Below are 20,445 nucleotides of genomic sequence, written 5' to 3'. Positions count from 1 at the left end.
GTTTGCAAATGAAAGTGTAACTGCTACCAGCTTAAATCTGAAATCTGAAATTGTGTTTATGTCCTAGAGTGGATTTTACAGAAATCAACGTTCTAAGAAAAGTTATTTAAAAAGCAGTATTTAGAACTTCCTTTTAATACAACTGCAAGAAAATTTTTCGTCTGCTAGGCTGTTTAACTCTTTAAATGTCAAATTTTTTTTGCCAAATGCGACCCCCAGGTTCGATTTTTTTATTGCTGATTTAAATTCTTCGGACGAATCTATTTCGAGAAAAAATTGTCATAATGTTTTTAGGGTGACCATAAAGGGACAAAAAGATCATTTGTGTTGTTACATACATGTGGTTTATTCATGAGCAACATAAGAAAAATTCTAAGAAAGTTTCGCGGGCTCAAGAAGGGGGAGCAGCGCAAGAAGCGGGAGATGCCTAGAGGATGAAACCGAAACTAGCTGCTGCGCACCCGCGCGTGGCCGGATGCACAAGCGATAGCCGGCGCACCGCTGTAGTAAAGCATAAAGAAAGAAAAGAAGAGCCATCGGTGCAAGAAAAAATTTCATGTGTTTCTGCAGTGTGGCAGCACATGCCAAGCGAGAGAAATGATTGAAAAAGGTGCGCTTTTTAAACATACAAGCGATGACATACATGTACGTCATTGACCATTTTGAAGGTGTTTGCAGGGGACGTACATGTACGTCAGTGACCCTGAAAGGGTTTAAAAGCACCATTTTTGTGTTAGTGAATTGAGCCCGTTCAGAAATCCTTGGTGCTTGGTTACACAATGTTGTGCTGTTGACTGTATTGGTTGAAAAAATTTCAAAGAATTGCATGTCTGCCATTCGTACACACTTTCTCTCTTGCGCTTGTGTAGGCCATAGAGACATCAGCTAGCATACATAGATGTGGTAAACTAAACGGCCGTAGCATGAGGACACAAATATAGTGGAGTTTATAATTACAAGTACTCCAGCATGTGGAGAAGGTGCAGTGATCTTCCATGTGGGGAATTTTCCATTTTTCGGCGAATTTTTGGCTGTAATTTTGCCCAAAAGGGAAAAATGGAATATTTAGTAGATGCAGAGAATTTAAGGAGTCGTGGAGTAAAAAAGAAAATGTCAGTAACCGGACTGTGCATCATTTAATACTTTGTTTGCTTTTAATAAGTTTCCTTAATACTTCGTCGGATTTATGTTCAAATATCCGTAGTCGTGTTCTCGCAAGCCACAAACATCCGAGACCGCTTCCAATACAGTTCATAAAACAGGAGTGAGCATTGAGGGAGAACACTCCATGAGGAAGAGCTATTAAAGTGGGAAGCGGTGGCGGCTGAAGGGCTGAAGCCTGTTCGCATGTATTCCTGCGCACCAAACAAATCGGGTGCGCCTTAGTTCGTGTGCTCACAGTCAACAAGCGATGGTGCTAGAGTACCAGCGCTGAGCTAAAATTACCTCGATTACCCAGCAATGTCTTGTTTTTTTTTCATACGGCAGTTTTTACTTAGATCTAATTTAGCATGAAAAGTAAGCATGCTGTTTGGTAAAAACCGTGAAATGCGTAGTCAAAGGCTGGTGAGTGGCAGATGTAGTGGAATTTCATTCACGCTGAAACTAACTCTCGTTTTTTGAACGGCACCTGCATACGTAATGTAGACATAGGTGGCGCTGGCTAACCGAAAACTGAACAGAAATCTACGTAAAGATCCGTCAGCTGAAGAAAGAGAATGCAGGGAATTTTGCGGGGAATTCTTGAGAAACCTGCGGGGAAAATATGCTAAAAATAGGGAATTTCTGAACCGAGAAATGGGAATTTTTTGCCCCAGTACGGAACATCACTGAGAACGTGTGAAACTGAATAATTTGAATTGTGCGATCCTCCCATCCCAAATGCTAACGGCCCTAATTTACGGCCCTAATTTACGGCCCTAATTTGCAGCCCTTCTTGCATCATGCCGTGCTAGGATCCATTGGACAAAAAGGAACAGAGCAAGGATTTCTTCTTCTTTTTTTTTTTTTTTTCACTTTTTTCAAGCGCATTGCCCACTCTGTCTGTACTTGAGCTGTATGGGCACCCTAGGGTGATTTCAGATAAGATCAAATGAAGTGTGGCTGGTTCACCTCTTCAATTTGCTTAAAAGTTTTTTTTTTTTTTATATCATTTCATGATTTTTCCAATGTCGAGATTCAGCAATCATTTTTCCGGGGAAAATTTTCTCTAGTTGTAAAAAAGTTTGAAATGCGACTAGGTTGAACCTCACCGCTTTCTGCCCATGCGCCTCGGCCAACTTTAGCTCGGCCAACTTCAGGAAAATTCGATAAAATCAAAGATGTTTTTTTTATAAATTAGCTCCTGAAATTTGTTTCTCAGTTTTTTCTTCAAACTTTCTTGCCCGTTGCATCTTAGCTGTACAGTATACAATTATAATATTCGACGTGCTTGTGTATTCTGTAAGGAGCATACGTGATTACAATTTGAAGGTTGTAACCTGAGGTCTTTTTGTAATAATTAGGCTCAAAGTTCGAGCAAAATTGTGCTCTAAGCCAAATTTGACATTTTATTTCAAAAAATTTATACTTTTGACAGCAGCAAAACTTTTTAGATACATGTACACAGGTGTAAATTGTGCATAAAATTTATGCATTGCTAGTCATAACCTTTTTCGTCGCAAGATGTTGCTAAAGTTGGCAGAGGCGTTAAAGTAGGCAGAGGCAGGAAGCAGTGGTCACGAACCTTGTCGCATTCAAAAATTTTTTACAGTTAGACAAAATAATTTCTGGGGAAAATATTGCTAAGTCTCGACTTTTAATAATCAGGGAATGATATAAAAAATTTTCTAGCAAATTGAAAAGGTTGACCAGCCACACTTCGTTTGAGCTTATTTGAGCTTCGTTTGAGGCCTGAGTAGAAACGGCTGCAGAGTGTTAGTGAACTTTGTTTTTGTTTGTGCGGCTTTGAAGCCTTCACAAATGAGGCGCTGATTTCTGCATTTTCCTCTCGCACGTACCCAGTACCCATCCCCAGAGTGGGACACGGTCACTCCCGAGGCCAAGAATCTCATCAACAGCATGCTGACAGTGAACCCAGCCAAGAGAATTACGGCTGCCGAGGCCCTCAAGCACCCGTGGATCTGCGTGAGTACCCGCACAGTCGCTACCGCCGCCTGGTGGGTCCCTCGTGTACCCAGCTCACTCGCTGCAATGCATTCTTCCTTTTCCAGCAACGGGAGCGTGTTGCTTCCACGCTACATCGCCAGGAGACCGTGGACTGCTTGAAGAAGTTCAACGCTCGCCGCAAGCTCAAGGCAAGTCTTCTTCCTGCCTGCTTGCACGGCCTGCTTGCATGTCCAGGCGCGCCTCTGGAAACATCTCTGGGTGCATTGACAACAATTTTCTTCCCTCAAGACAGGCAGCTACCTAATTCGAAGCGCTTTAAGTTTTTTCACACCAGTAGAACAAAACAGTAGAATAACGTTCGGAAGCCCATAGTTACAATTGATAATAATTGTGCTCTAAACATGTTGACATATCTAAGGCCTGAACAGTAGTTAATTAAAGAAACGTATATTTCATTGTTGGATGCAACTTGTTACAAAGAAAGAAAAATTGTGAGGATGACCGTAGAGTTTGACGTTCTGGTCCCCACACCAGAGCTTTAACTCTTTCGTCGCCACGCCTATTCAAAATCGTTCAATTTGAGTGATACCTTGGGAGCCCCTTTTCATAGCGTTCCAGGCTTTGCTGGAACAAGTAAAGGTATTTGGAGTGAGCTCAGAAAATGCCCTTTCAAAATCAGTTTTGTTTTCATTTTTGCAACAAAAACGTGATTTTTGACTTCCGTTTGCATCACCTGGGTGTAGAAAAGGGGCATGGTCATCGCGCGTCACTGCTACCAATGAAGAATGCATGCCACTCATAACTACTGTGCATCAGCATTTTGTTTTTGTTATTTGGGCATGAATGGTGAATCACGAAATGATTTTCAATCGTCAGGTTTGCACTCTGACAGTAATAATCCCTGAAATCGGCAAACAATGTCAAGCAGTGCCTGTTTGCAAAGCTGCTATGATTTCAGGCAGTTTTATTGCCTTTGCACATGTTGTTCTAAGTTGTGTTGTAGTTCTACTTACCACAGGACCATTCACGAACAGTTTACAACAGTTTCAGTTTCCTTTCTGAATGTCGGAATTCATATATCACGTTACTACGCAGTTACCCAACTTCAAGCGTACCTGCCATGGCGCCTTGAGCGTCCGCGACTGATCCTCGAAAAAAGCATGCCGCTCCTGATTTCACCCAGCCCTAACCCGATTTCTGCGATAAGAACTTCCGATGCAAGTCAAAAGATAACACCCAGTTGCCAGATATCTGTGCATGCTGACGAGGAGGGCACTTCAAATTGGCTTTACACACCACCGGCTGGCTGTTCGCCTGCCAGTTTTGTTTCCGTACGAGGGTATCTCCAGGGGTCTAGTGTTGCTTCTTAGTTGAATTCTCTATTCTGACGGAGTCTCCAATAAGTTTTGTACCGTTTCATTTCAAAAACGTTAGGTGGCGCTGCAATAGAGGAGGCTTGTTGTGCTGATCTTTTTTGTCGTTCAACAGCTACTCAGCCAAAGTTTTCAGGGCGTGATTCTAGCGTATCGCACCTCATTCCTGCAAGCAAGGCTACAATAGTGAGTCAGAAGATGATAATAAAGCGCAACTTTATGTTTTGAGAGATCACTTGCAGTGAACGTCAACAACCACGGAGTTCTGTTTTCAACTTCATGCATGTTTTTCCGCATCGTGTGCTTGTCCCAAATACTGTGCTGGCCGTAAATGCAAATTCAGTCATTGACAAGATGTTTTTACGTTAAGTGGGGGCAAATTGGGGCCTCTGATAATGTCAAACCGGCAGATTTCTTCCAGGGAACCAGGGCCGTACCCAGAAATTTTTTTCGGGGGGGGGTTATGAATTTTGGGAAGGGGGTAGTTTTGCTGAAAGCAAGAGTAAGTATTGTTTACGTGCTGCCTGGAAACAATTTCGGGAGGGGTTTGAACGCCCAAAACCCCCCCTCTGGGTACGGCCCTGCAGGGAACCACCCGAAATTGCACATTTTGAAAGTTAGGTTGGACTTCACCACAAGGCACGAGCACCACGGTGCTAACATTCTTTTTTTTATATCTGACAAACTCTTCCGCACAAGTCGACATTTTTTTTCTAGGGCATGTTTTTGAAATGTTTTCCTGGCACCTTGAGTAATCTTGGTGACGGTATTGGCAACACCGCGGACCCCGAGCCCCCATACTCATGCTGTATCCTACCGTGGCTAGGAGTTTTAAGGTGAAGGGTAAAAACCACAAACGGTGGCCGTCGGAGCCGTGGTCAAGCTCCGGCGGATGGGCTCCCTGTCTGTTTACCAGGCAGGGAGCTCCGGGACCTCTCTCGGCATCAGGGTAAACCGAGCGAAGAAAGTACCCCCGTTCCCTGCTTTTTTTCCATGCTGCATGGTTCTTTCAAAATTTTCTAAACCCACTGATCGGCCCCCCAAAAGGGGCCGCACCGAAGCAAATTTTCCCCCATTGCCTGCCCTATCGTTCCAAATACCTGACAACTTTCCCTGGTTCTTGATCATCGCATCCGAAGACAGTACAAAGCCAGTGACATCTACATCCGTTTTCTTAATAGCTAAGTGCATTGAACATGTTGTAGGAAAACACTACAAAGCCAAGAAACTGACCTCTGGAGAAATCCTTGTAGAAGTAAACAACCCGGCTCAATCAAAAAAGCTCCTTGAACAAACCCTCATTGGCGACCTGAAAAATCAAAGTCACTCCCCACCGAACGCTAAATACATCCCAAGGTGTCATATCCGAATCTGATCTCTACAATGAAACTGACTCTGACATCCTCGAGGGCCTGCGCGACCAGGGCGTCATTGCAGCAAGGAGGATCACTATGCGTCGAGAAAATCAGGAAATCAAAACCAAACATGTTGTCCTCACCTTTGACCGTAGTACCTTACCTGAATTTGTGAATGAAGGCTTCCTTCGTTGTACCGTCCGACCATATGTCCCCAACCCGCGTCGGTGCTTTAAGTGCCAACGTTATGGGCACAGTACTAACGACTGCCGTGGGCGTTTAACGTGTGCAAAGTGCTCAGAGCACGACCACCCCAAAGAGAATTGCAACAGCACTTTGATCAAATGTCCGAACTGCGGTGGCCCGCACACAGCATACTCAACATTCAAACTTGAGAAGAAAATAATCAATCTTAAAGTCAATGAGAACATCTCTTACCTAGAAACGCGTAAAAGGCTCAGCGCCTTTGCTTCTGCGAAGTATGCCGACGTGGCTCGCCGGGGGGCGGAGCGGCGTCTAGTCACTGCGGCCACCCAGTACTGTGAAGCAGACTTGGTGCCGCCCCAGCCCCCCGAGGTGCTGCCTAAGGCAGCCCAACCAGCTGACACAACACCTGTGGCACCCGCAAGTGTTGCGTCGGCCACGAATGCCAGGAGTGACGGCTCTGCCGTCGGTTCCCTTCCTCCGGCTACCAGACCTCAGGTGGCCATGGATGTAGATGTGGTGGGTCCTTCGACCACCTCTGCGTCCAACACGCAACAAACTCTGGTGGGAGGGATTCCTTCCTCCACTTCGAACATATTCCGTGTCGGAGGCCGCAAGGACTCCATCTCGTCGCTGTCCCAGCACTCAGACGAGGACATGGAAATGGCACCGTCTCAGCCAGCGCCAAAGGCGGTGAAAGAACAGCGCTCCATGGCGGGGCGGGGAAAAAAGCCAGCAGCCCCCCGTGTCACTGGCCCAAATCATACCTAAGTGTGGTAGGTGATACATCCATCCCTAGTCTTCACCAGCCAAAATCTTCTTTAAACATTTATGGTAGCACAAATAGTTATGCAGTGGAACTGTAGGGGATTAATTAAAAACCTAGATGATATATATGAAATCCTACACAAAACTCAAGCAACCGTCCTGTGTCTACAAGAGACTCACTTGAACCCTAAGCATACCAACTTCCTAAACCAATACTCAGTATTTAGAAGAGACAGTGACAGCTGCTCGCACTGCTCGGGTGGCGTGGCAATCATTATGCGAAAAGCTGTTCCTTGTCAATCTATTCATTTGCGCACCGGCCTAGAAGCGGTTGCTGTTCGGGAAATTGTCTTCAACAAGTTAACAACAATTTGCTCACTGTACATTCCCCCTGAATATCGTCTGTCCAGTTACGAATTTGAGTCCCTTATAGATCAACTGCCAGAACCGTTTTTACTAGTTGGTGACCTTAATGCGCACAGCCCACTATGGGGATCGGAACGCACAGATTCCCGGGGCCGCTTGATAGAAAACTTTCTCTTGTCATCCGGAGCTTGTCTCTTTAGCAAAAAGCAGCCGACATACTACAATATAGCACACCACACATATTCACTTATTGATCTGGCTATAGGCTCCCCCGTTCTTTTTCCGTCCATCGAATGGGAAGTGGATACAAATCCCTATGGCAGCGACAGATTCCCAGTCACCATCAGATATTTAGAAAAATGCCCCTACAGTTACACTTCACATGCAAAGTTTAAAGAAGCTGGTGCGGACTGGGCAACATTTAAAGATATGTCGAAACTTACTTACACATCAATAACACACTTAGGTATTCATGAAGCGTGCTCCTTCATCACAGCACATATACTTGATGCTGCTAGCGTTTCTATTCCCCAGACCTCCGGTACCACACCTAATCTTCAGAGGCCCTGGTGGAATGACGATTGCAAGAAGGCCAGAAATGCTCAGAATAAGGCCTGGGGGGTCCTCCGCAGGTATCCTACTACAGAAAACCTAATTTCCTTCAAGCGCGCAAAAGCCATGGGACGGCGAATCTGACGTCAGGCAAAAACAGATAGTTGGAGGTCTTTTCGATCATCAATAAATTCCTATACAAATACGCGCAAAGTTTGGAACAGGATACGGAAACTGCAGGGGCAGAAAACATATGTCACACCTCTTGTCAGCACCACTGGCGATACACTTGAAGACCAAGCAAACACCCTGGGACAACACTTTGAACATATTTCCAGGTCCTCCCACTACACCGAGACATTACCCGCCGCGGTGGCTCAGTGGCTAAGGCGTTGCGCTGCTGAGCACGAGGTCGCGGGTTCGATTCCCGGCTGCGGCGGCCGCTTTTCTGATGGAGGCGAAAAGCAAAAACGCCCGTGTGTTCGAGATTTCGGCGCACGTTAAAGATCCCCAGGTGGTCAAAATTAATCCGGAGCCCTCCACTACGGCGCGCCTCATCGCCTGCGTTGCGTCGGCGCGTTAAACCCCACAATCAATCAATCAATTACACCGAGACATTCCGGCGATACAAAGAATCTGTTGAAAGAAAGCCTATTCGTGACAACAAGAAATCTAATGATGGGTATAACTCTAATTTTTCGCTGGAGGAACTTATGGTAGCCCTCAACACATGCCGCGCTTCGGCGCCAGGAGTTGATAAAATAACATACACAATGATTCAGCACCTGCACATAGATACCCTCAATACTCTTCTCTTCTTGTACAACAAGATATGGTGTGCTGGGTACTTTCCTCATGCTTGGAAAGAGGCAATTGTGTTAGCTATATTGAAAGAGGGAAAAGATGCCTCTTCTGTGACAAGCTATCGCCCTATTGCTTTGACAAGCTGCTTGAGCAAGCTCTTTGAAAAGATGATCAATAGACGGCTTATCTATTTCTTGGAATATCATGGTGTCCTTGATAGCTGCCAGGCAGGCTTTCGCTTGGGCAGGTCAACTACTGACAATCTTTTAGCTGTTGAATCTTATGTTAAAGATGCTTTTGCTCATAAACAACACTGTATATCTGTATTTTTTGACATTGAAAAGGCCTATGACACCGCTTGGCGGTATGGCATCCTGCATGACCTTAAATCTGTCGGCATTTGTGGAAACATGTTAAACACACTGGAAAGCTACTTATCAGATAGAACATTCCGGGTACGAGTTGGTGCAGCATTATCCAGGACGTATACACAAGAAAATGGCGTTCCCCAGGGTGGAGTACTTAGCTGCACACTTTTCATTGTAAAAATGAATACGTTAGGGAGAGCACTGCCACCCACCATTTTTTATTCAATCTATGTAGACGATGTTCACATCAGCTTCAGGTCATGCAACTTCTCTATCTGTGAACGGCAGATCCAAGTTGCTGTGAACAGACTAGCCAAGTGGGCAGACAAAAATGGTTTTATCCTAAATCCGCAGAAAAGCACTTGTGTTCTCTTTTCCAGGAAGCGTGGGATCCATCTGCAACCAACCATACAACTTAAGGGAGTTGACATACCCATAAAAAGAGAACACAGGTTTCTTGGACTAGTTTTAGATGATAAGCTTACATTCATCCCACATATTAAACAACTTAAAATGAAATGCATGAAGACTATGAACATCTTAAAAGTCCTTTCCCGCCAGTCATACGGTGCAGATACAACATGCCTTTTACGTGTTTTTAATAGTCTTGTCAGGTCCCGTATCGACTACGGAAGTGTAGTGTATGGGTCTGCCTCAAAAACAGCTCTAAAAATGCTGGACGCAGTGCTGCACTTGGGGCTCCGCCTGGCGTCCGGAGCTTTCCGGACGAGTCCTATTGAAAGGCTCTATGCAGAAACGGATTAGTGGTGCTTAGAGCACCAGCGTACATACATGGCACTTTTGTACTGCGTAAGGGCGACATCCTTAAATAGTCATCCGCTAAATGCTATTCTTGAAAACAAAGCGTCCGAAAGGCTGTTTTTGAGCCGTCCGTCGCTTCCTCTGCCTTTCTCTATCCGAGTGAAGGTGGAGGCAGAGGAACTTGGGGTTATTTTATCTGAATCTTACAAAACTGACTTCGTTGAGTTCATGCCGCCTTGGCAACAGCGCCCTGTCACCTGTGACATGTCGTTCAAGGAAATTTACAAAAAACATTCACCCACAGAACTCATCCTACAACACTTCCTGCTCTTGCAAAACAAATTCCCATACACTGCTTTTTACACAGATGCCTCCAAAACTGCCACTGCTGTGGCATGTGCTGCACACGGTCCCAATTTTGCCAGCACAAGGACACTAACCAGAAACACAAGTATATTTACGGCTGAGGCACATGCTATATTAATTACGCTAGAACACATAATACAAACAAAGATACAACAATCCATTATATACACAGACTCATTGAGTGTTGTGACAGCACTGCATTATGGAAAACCGAGTAGGAACATTGTGCTGAACAGGTTAGTTAAAGAGATAATGGCAGCCTACGCTTTAAAACAGGTCATAGTCGTGTGTTGGGTGCCTGGACACAGTGGCATTCCTGGTAATGAACTCGCAGACCAGAGCGCCGCTGTGGCAGCACTTCGCTGTAGCGTCGACGTTCAGCAGCTTCCCTATCTTGACTGGAAACCATTCATTCGAAAGGCAATCCGACAACGCTGGCAGCAACACTGGGACACTCAGACAGATAATAAACTCCACACTATAAAACCCCAATTCGGCAGCTACTACACAAAAAAACACAACAGAACAACGGAAGTATACATGTGCAGATTACGAATAGGCCATACATACGCTACTCACTCGCACCTTCTGCAGGGCAAACCACCGCCACAATGCGACAGGTGCGAACATCGCCTATCCGTCAGCCATGTCTTAGTTGAGTGTGGGTACTTCCACAAGGCAAGGAAAAAGCACTTCCGGGAACTCTACACTCACATGATTCCTCTTCATCCCTCGATGTTTTTAGCTGATCAACCCTTAATTCCAAGTAAACGCCTTTTTGCTTACCTGGGAGACATTGGCTTTTTAAACTGCATATCATACCACGTGTAACCTCGGGGCCCCTCAGTGGGAGGAAGCTATGAGTGTCTATTTATTTTTTACATTCTCACCCTGCCATTCCCATTTCCCCAATTTTATTGTTGTTTTAAATGAGGGGCTGTATACACCCCCACACTAACCTCTTTTAATATCGTCACATTTACAGCACCATTTTACTAAAACATCATTCAAAATGATCAACCATTGCGTTGGCGCTCTTTGGCCATCGTTGCCCTTGCGCCATAAAACAAACAGATACTACTACTGAAATGTTTTCCTACAAAATGTATATTCAAATTTTTTTCTACTGCCGGTGATTTGTTAAACACAACTCCTTTTTTGTCATTTTCTTCAACAACTTGACAAAAATTTTGATTTTGGTATTTTCATTCGCAACTATCATGTATGAAAATACTTAAACTGGTGTTATTGGAAATGCCATTAAATAATCTGCATTTTGTGTTCCTGTAATTAGTGTGTAACTAATTTTTTAGCTGCAGGGGTGAGACAGCTGCGCATAATGCGCAGTTTTGGTACAAATTTGTTTTCCTGCGCCAGGCTGCTCCAAATGCTTGAAAATTGCAAAAATTGTGCCAAACTGCTTCAAAACAGTCTGAGAGCCAAGGCTATTAACACTCCCGTCATTTTCAGCGGGGAAAAATGCTTACTGACCGCATAATTTTCCAGCATAACCAAGGTGATGCTGTTTATGGGGGTGGCTGGGTTTACACTTAGCCGTTTGATCTGTTGCAGAAACTTGCGCGACTCGAAATACGGTAGTTCATCAAAAACAACGTGGTGCCCACGAATTCGCCGTGTTTCAGCCTTGAATGTGAGGCACGGTGCGTGCTTGAAGTGAAATTTTGGACTCACTGCGGTGTTATAAAGCGCTGAGTTATTGCTGTCTTTGACAGTGAGCTTGCGAGTGTTGGGAATGGGACACCGCAGAAGTGGCGGTGCAGGCTACATCGCCACAAATGTTCAAGCAGTGTCAGATAGCGGGAAGGGCTATTATGGCACGCTAGTAATAATGGTTCATCTATGTGAAGTGAAATTTAATGCCGAGAGGGAGGTGGCTAAACATACCAGCGTTATCAAATTACGATCGTAGTGAACGTGCACCTTGGGGATTAAAATGGGAGGGCTGGTGGGGTGCGACAACTGTCACCTTGCTTTGCACAACTTTTGCCGTGGCTCTACACTTGTGCATAAAGCTCATTCTGGGATTACAAAAATAATAATTTCGGCATTCACGTGACAATATTTTCAATTTGATATTCTCAACGGCGCTTTACGCTATCTATGCATAGAGCCTAAGAATTTAAAAATGGTTTGTAAAACAGTAGTGCAGTTCGTACCTTGTGATACTCTGCTAGAATAAAACTTTATTGAAAGGCTGTATCAGTGTTATCTACGTTCAAAACCGATTAAAAAGTGCAGTTTTGTCCCCTGAGTTGCTAAAAATTTGATTTTTAGGCTCATAAGGTGACATAATAACTGTCGTTCTTCTGCTCCAAATCAAGGTTCTTCTGCTCCAAAATGGAGATTTTGCTGCTCCAAAAACTTCTCCCAAATTTGATTCAGCTGTCTCACCCCTGTAGCTGAAAAAAAATGTTTTCCTGGACCCTGAAAAATCGGTCAATTAATTGCAGGTAGTAAGAAACCAGAGTTATCCGAGTCTTATATCTTGAGGAAGGTTTGCAATTTCAGGGAATTCAGTGAATTGAAAAAAAAGTAACTCATTAGAAAAATATGACCAAGCATACGAATATGCAAAATTTGAATACTTCACGAATGGTGTCTGCTGTTCGATTTGATTTTCAGCACATGTCTATGGTTTGAAGGGTTAGATTCATTAGAACATACGGAAACAATCAAATAAAAAATTCACTGTTTCTCAGCATGTATACCCACTCGGCTTCGCTGCATTGCATGGGCTCTTGGTGACTTTTCCACATGATGCCGAAGTTGTGCTAGAGAACCTTGGGTTAATATACTTGTTGCTGTGCTAGTTGGTTTATATCAAACGCAGTGTTTTTGAAATTTTTGAGTACATGAGGAAATTAAGAACAAAATTTTAATGACATTGAAATATATGAACCCCCTGAATTTAATTTCAGTTAACGCAGGGAAGGTTAACGACAGGGCAGGCTCCTTGCATCCCTAGAAAAGCTGTCAGCAAAGTCCTCGGCCAAGGCATGAAGTGTCCTGTTATTATGTAGGGCTAAAGCGATGAACGGCGTGTACAATCTCACTACAGTCGCCCTGTTAAGTTTCTAAGCAGTGGCTTAGGTCAGCAGCCGCCAATTGCACAAACAAGATTCTGGGACGTCGTAAAGCAATAGCCAGAAAGTGGCTGGTGTCATCACTGCCTCATCTGTTTTCATTACTATCTCCACTTTTTTTTGTTGTTGTTGTTGTTGTTGTTTACGATAAAACTGGTGTCATTGTTATTGGGGCAAGCAGTCTTTTAAATGAACCAAATTTGTGTTTGGTTCATTTAAGCAAATTTCTTAGTACCATCCCAGAACTAAACAAAATGGTTAAATGGCTTATTGGGATGACATTTTTAATTTTTATTAGCAATTACCACTGAGTTGTATGTACTGAAGGCATCTTGACATTGCTAGAAAATTTTTTTTCAAGCTATACCTCCATCTTGTGACAGTACATTTTTTTGTGTGTGGAGAGGAAATTTTCATATAACATTAGCTTGTCTTGTGAACAATATATTAAAGGAGCCATGAAGACAAAATACAAGTTGGGTTTATTAGAAAGACTGCTTAGTCCCGATAACAATGATACCAATATCATCGCAATCTTCGAACAAATAACGGAGATAGTAAACAAAACGTGTGAAGCAGTCGCGACCCCCTAGCCAATTTCCCGCAACTTTTCTATGATGTCACGGAACCTTGTTTGTGCGATTGGCGGCCGCCTAACTGACCTGTCGTGACGACACATGACTGGACGTCTGTAATGGGGCCTCTAGTTCCATTTGACCGCATCACTTGAATGCCAACGTGCAGTTAACGCACTGAAAATTATGTTTTATTGTTGGCCTGTATGACGTCATTCTTGCCCATAACACGTCACTGTGGCGCAAAATTTGAAAGTTTTTAAATACTTCTTGCTTTTTTTTTTTTCGTTAAAAAACATCTTTTGGGGCTGTAATGGAGCTGAGTGAGATACTGAATCCTAGTTCTTTCAAATTAAACGAAGTTGTATTTTCTCTTCATGGCTCCTGTAAGGGGGGAAATATCAGAGAATATTCAGGGAATGGTGTTTTACTTGAAAATGAAAACCTTAAAGGCCGACTGCACCCAAATTTCACCTCCGCCAAATTTACATTGAGCGTACCACCAAACCTACTGAAACATGACTGGTAACCCTGTCAAATGTGTTGTTAATTAGTTAGCGATGTTTAAAATAGCTCTGTCACAGGAAACACTGCACCTGCCAGTGGATCGCGCAAACAGCCATGAAACGGAAGTGCCATTGCAGCCGGCCCTGCACCGCGTTTACCTACGGCCGGCCAGGAGAACTGGTCGAGCTCCGTTTGACGCGCTTCTCCTAGGGGTGCGGCGAGGGTGAAGCATTGCACGCAGGTTTACCTTTACTTTATCTTTAAATTACTATTGACCATTAATTTACTTTTTGTTTAGTTTTTTTCACTGGGTACATTTAATGCTTCATGCTCTGCTCGTGGGTGAAGTTATCAGTGCCATGTGCTTCGTGAAAGGCAATTTGTGCTCTGCATTTCTTGCAGATGTGTTGTCCACTCAGGTGTCCCTTGCATCATATTATTTCTGAGTGAAAGTTTTACTTTTTCTCTCTCTCCTCCTGCTGGTGTATTTGGCTCTGCTGGCATGTTAGCAGGCCTTGCCGTGGTCATTCTCTACTAGCTGCGGATAACTGTGCGCACCGGGTGCTGGGCTGTTGCAGTGTAGGTAGCTTTCTTGTGCAGGCCCCACCTCTTTATTTGGTTAAAGATCAAGGCTCTGATGGTGCACTCGCGAAAGTGAGTGGGGACAAGGACAGCAATGTTTTTAGTAAATGAGGAGCTGCTAGTTCTTAAATAGGCTCTTGCTGCCTGCCTGGGTAGTGGCCATAGCCCAGAGACATGTTGCCACGGGGCAGCTAATTGTCCCAGCTGCTGTTGCCGGTTGCCACAACTTCCTTTTGATTGTTTTTGCAGGGAGCAATTCTAACGACCATGTTGGCCACTCGCAACTTCTCAAGTAAGTGTGCCCCGGGGAACGAACGAACGGCTCGAGCAAGTGAGATAGGCAGGTTTGAACAATGGCAGTCAAGGTGTTATCTAATCAGGTGCCTGGAACTGTGCCCTTTGCAAAATCAGGTATTATCTAGCATGCGCTTGGAGGTGCGCCCCTGCAAAGCGACAAAGGCACACACAGCCGTCCAGCCAGTCCTGCCCTGCCAACTTGCAGCGTGTGGTCACTGTGAGCGGGTTCTAAAGTGGGTGTGAATGTGTTGTGTGGTGTGTGTGTGTGTGCGTGTGTGTGTGTACGTGCGTGCGTGGGGTGCCTTTGAAGGCAGCTGCGGGTTCTAAAGTGGGTGTGAATGTGTTGTGTGGTGTGCGTGTGTGTGAACGTTCGTGCGTGGGGTGCCTTTGAAGGCAGCTGCTAGTTTTTTGGTTTAAACAGTGTTTTTTTTTTTTTTTTTTCCTCACTGTTCTGTATTGCTCAGAGTCACAGGAAACTTGCAGGCCAGCTGAAAGGCAAACGAAGGGAGTAAACTGTGGTGATCAAAGCACTGGTTTTGCCCTTGAGGAATGTGACTTTGCTGTGCTCTGAGACATTTCTGCTACCATCTGTTTGCGTGCAAACACTGCATGATTATCAATGTGCGTGTGTGTGTGTGCTACACTTACTATGAAAGCTGTTGCATTTGACCTTTTCTCTCATTTGTTTTTTTTTTTTACTAGTAATGTGGGGTAGCAGTGGGAGTCAAGAATGTATACATTTTTCAGACTTTCAGCTTTACCTTTTTGGCCTTTGAGTTGTACGTAGTTCTGTGTAGCCTTTTTCGACCTGCCTCTTTCCTGATTCTTATTGTCTGTTCTCTGTGCTTTTTTGCAAGTTCTTTGATGCTTCTCTCTTTAAGCTTCTCATGGCACATCTTCCATAAGATATCGTCCCTTTGTTCTCTTGTTTCCTTTTAATCAACCTCAAAGCATGCTCTTTTCTGCAAGTGCTTATTTCAGGTAACTAACAGTAATGCAGCAGGAGGAGGTTCATCAACGTTCATGGTTATAAGCATATCTTTTATTATCCTTGTTTACGCTTTTCATGCTTTACCTGCAGGTCATGTTACTACTCCCAACACAGGTAAAAACTCCATTTCATCTTGTAGCTTTTTCATGCTTTTGAAAGTTTTTGTTTTCTTTTTCTTGGGAAATCTTGAACACATCAATTTTTTTTTCATCAGATGTGTGTAATGAGAAAATATCTTGTCATCCCGACAAAAGAGTGGTTTTGATTTAGGGTTGTTGTATTGGCATAATGCGCACCTATTTAATGAGCTAGCTTCATGGAACACTGTCTACCGCAAAGTCTTGCTGTTTACTTTATTTTTCTGAAACTATTTTTGTTTCATCGGCTGTAGACAGTAGTGGCTCGTGGTTAGTTCTACACCGTGCTCCATCGGACAGATTTATTTTTTTTTTTTTTGCTCCGTCAAGTGGGCCTTTCACGGCTGCACAATGAGCCAGTCTATCTTTTGCGGCGGCATGGCAGGTAGAGGCTCCCTCTGTCGCCGCAGCCCTTTCCTCTTCCTGCTTGGGTGTGTGTGTGTCTGTCTGCCTGTGTGCACTGCCAGCAGCATGTCTCGCTTTCTCGTGGGCGAAGCCTGCTTTGTGTTGCCATTGCGTTAGCATTCAGGGCTCGAAGAATATTGTGTTGTGCATTCTGTCGAAGCAAGGGCTGTCACCGACTTGGCCTGTGGAGGATATTTTTTGCATTCACTGGTAGCAGCTACAACCCAGGGTAGAGGACACGAGGTGGGCATCAGTTCTGAGTGAAACCCACCTCTGCAATGGGGTGGCCAAGGCAGTGAGGTGCGCTGCTGGGCAGGAGTCATTCTTCAAGTCAAAAGTTGTTCAATGGTGGGACAACGAGCAGAAAGGTGGGGCAAGCTGCTGCAGTGCTGGGCGGGACATAGCAGCTTGTCTTTTATTTTCTTGGCCACCAAACCCAGTTTCAAGCTTGTTCCACTTTGTCAGTGTCAAAGGGAGGCAAAATAGGAAAATGCCTGTGCGTACGATTAAAGAGGGCCAAATGCTTAAAATTTATCTGTAGCCTTCTGCTACGGCACTGCCGTGATCTCTTTAACACAAACAAAACCTTCTGGTGCACTTTTGTTGCAAGCCTCTTTGGTCCAAAGAATTGTATTTGGTGGCCATGAATGTGCCTGCTGCTCCTAGTGCTGGGTGTGCCATAAGCAAGCTGAGTGAGCTAAACTAAAAATGTTTAGAGGCCTGTACATTGAATAGTTTAACGTCAACAGTACTGCAAGCTCAAATTGTGTTTCCTCAAACCGTGCTGTGAATGGCAGCTTTTTGCTCTGCCATAAAAGGAGTCGCCCGCTGTTGTAATTTCCAGCATTTGTCTTCACAGCGAAACAGCATTCATAATCCTTGGAGAATTAAAAATTGTATTAGTAATTTGTGGCATTGTGACCGAAAAAGCTTTTGTGTACGGTGCTCTAAGTGAATCACTTTAACTTACACTAGAAAAACTTACCATGTTTACCATTAATGTAAGCCACCATACAGTGAACTGCAGCAAGCATATGTCTGTAGTGCATCAGGCTCTCAGCATCGGACAACAAACAAAAATGCATGTACACTTGTGGACGGCAATTTTCTAGTGACTCTTACAACATAAATTTGGTGGTGACACAATTTGTGATATTTGGACTCTCCAAAAAAAATGTTTTTGACGCCAAATGAGTTTGGTGTTTCTCCATCACTTCATGCGGCGTGTATCCGGCCGGAGTAACTGTAGGTGAACTTCATTGCATGTACAACCGATGTCGCAATCATGCTATCAGTCATGTTGGGGCAGATAAATAGTTGATCACTGCTTTAAATCAGAAGTTGTTTGCTGATGTATAAAAAGCACACAATAAATTTTTTAAAGTACAACCACCATATTGTACTTTCAAAACTCTTGCAGAAGTAGATTACTCTAAGTGCTGTGCGGTGCCCTAGTGTTCCATACTGTCGGTGGAGGGTGCATCAGGACCCCTTTAAACTAAACAGTCTGAGAAGTGTCTACTATAGCAATACTGTGTAAGCATTCTTACACTGCTTCTCTGTTTCACTAACCTCGCACTTTTTTTCTTTTTTTTTTCCTGGTGGCATTGAAGGTGGCATTTCTTAATATAATCACATGAGGGTATTACTTTAGGTCACACTTTTGTAATTTTCTTAGTTTATTGTCAATTTCTTTACATTTTTTAGTTTCTTGTGATTGACAATTGGTCACCATATTTCGCTAGTTGAACCTGGAAGAATTTTTATTTTGTGTGATGATTTTTCTCTTTTCATACAGTGATCTAGCTATGTTTACACTATTATAAGGAATAAATGTCTTAACTTCAATAATTATGCATTTTTGTGCAGGTACAAGGTATACACTGTTCGCGTGGGGCACTTGGTAAAGAATGCTTTTGGATTAAACATTCTATTACAGTGAGAAGCCCATCAGCCATACTTATAGTAATTTATACTTACCAACTTGCCCTGAACACCAAGCTTTACTTCTGTTTAAACTTTTTTTTTTTTTTAAAGAAGTTGCCATAGTGCTTTTACTGTCAGAACTAATGAGGGGAGGAGGGGGCAGATAGCATGAAAAAAGGTTCTATGTGTCTACAATAAGCTCACACAGTGTTTTTCTTAGCATCAAAAGCACCAAAACAGCTGAACGGTCATTGCCAAGAATCCAAGTATTTGAAAAATGAAGCATGTATATGTTGGAGGTAGTGAGCAAATGCAACAAAAAAACCGGCTAAATGTGCATTTTTAGGAAAGGAAAAAGGGTAAAATTGGGAGGCACCTACCGTGTGAGTGTTAATATTTCAGTGAATTGCATATTTTTATCATTGTAATATAATTTGTATATAGAAAATCACAATACTTTTATCAATAGCAATTTTATCTCTCTGTGATGACAACACAAACCTTGAGCAGTGAATTTCTGTATAGTACAGTGTCTTCCAGAGTTATTTACGGTGACAGAAAAAAAGGGGACAGTTAATGTTGGAAATAAACATAAGTCATAACGTCAAAGAATTTTGGGAAAAGTTTTGTTATATGTAACCAACATCGCGCAGTGTCATTGCAAATATGTAGTACCAAACTGTATCCTGCCATAAGTGCCATAAGGGCGTGATAAAAAAAAATGATAAAAGAAAGGTGTTTTGCAAACTGTAGGCCTATGCAATAAAGAATCATCACTGTGACCAGGGAGCTAGAGAAAGTGCTGAGAAGAAAGAAGGCTTTGTTTGTCGGCACTCAGCGCTTTTAACCGTGATGAGTCCCTGGGGGCTTTTGCCCATTCGTGTTTGTGAATACAATGGCTTCCCAACCAACAGCCAGGCTGCTGGGGGCCTGACAGGTCAGTAGCAGCTGGTGGATTGCATTGTGTGCGGGCTGTGCCAGCTGCATAGTTTTTGCAGTTCCTTGGGTGCCTTGCGGCTTTAAGTATGCCTGTTTCACTTGTGGGTGTGGAGCTGGCCGTTGGTTGGAGCCCAAGGTATTCCAGTGTTCACGCCTCAAGGGCTCGTCTCTGAGGGGAAGGAAAGAATGTGTGTGCGCTTACATACTTGCTTGTAGTCACTGTGGCCGTGCTCTTCAAGTTTTTGTTTGTTTTTTGAGTGCAGCACGCTTTGCATGGCCCTGATTTTTATGTACACCTTTTCATTTTTTTTTCATTCTTGCTTTGAGGTGCCTCATCACAGCCCTTCTAGCGTTTTGGGCATGCGTTTCACTCCCTGTGGTGGCACCTCCTGCCTGTTTTGTGGCCTATGGAATGCCACGCATGCCCTCAAGATGTGTGACAAGCTCGTGTGTTGTAGTATATTCGTGCTGACATCCATGACTAAGCGAGGACTTGGTCTGGTCCATGGATCTTGCCTGTGCTTTTTTCCCTTCGTGCCGAAGCAGCGGCTGCCACGATTTGGTGCCGGGGGGTGGGGTGGGCAAATGGGGGCCCTTGTTACCCGATGAATGTGCTGCCAGTTACGCTCGTATTGAGCCGATGAGTATCTGCGTTTGGCCGGTGGCTGGCTGCATTGCCAGCGACACGCGTGGCCCCGTGGTGATCAGCGCGGCTGCTGCTGGTGGTGGTGTCTGTCTGCATTGAAGTGAGGTGCTGTGATGGTGGTGATCGTGTGCACTGGATGCAGTCGAGAATGCCTTTGGAGCGGGGCCGCGTGTGTGTGGTAGCAGCACTCTGTAGCAAACACTGTGCCCGTGCTGTAAATAGAGGTCTCACCACGTCAGGCTTGAACCCCTCTGGCTATGCACCTCGATCCCTCGGAGGCTCTGTCCGCCATGTGCGGGTGCTGCCGGTA

At 44.1% G+C, this 20,445-nt stretch overlaps 1 protein-coding gene across 1 annotated transcript in view; it reads left to right on the top strand.

The window, feature by feature from the left end:
• Camkii (Calcium/calmodulin-dependent protein kinase II) overlaps positions 1–20,445 on the top strand; it is a gene marked incomplete in the record, with an annotated part of 218,706 nt that overhangs the window by 170,665 nt on the left and 27,596 nt on the right. The window contains 4 exon segments of the mRNA XM_077686096.1: positions 3,004–3,126; positions 3,213–3,296; positions 15,044–15,086; positions 16,173–16,196. Coding sequence (XP_077542222.1) covers positions 3,004–3,126; positions 3,213–3,296; positions 15,044–15,086; positions 16,173–16,196 — 274 coding nt within the window.

This window comes from Haemaphysalis longicornis, unplaced genomic scaffold (genome assembly GCF_048455015.1).
Source record: "Haemaphysalis longicornis isolate Haplotype H1 unplaced genomic scaffold, Haemaphysalis longicornis Haplotype H1 scaffold_1, whole genome shotgun sequence".
Classification (NCBI taxonomy): Eukaryota; Metazoa; Arthropoda; class Arachnida; order Ixodida; family Ixodidae; genus Haemaphysalis; species Haemaphysalis longicornis.
This window is presented reverse-complemented; position numbering and strand designations above follow the sequence as displayed.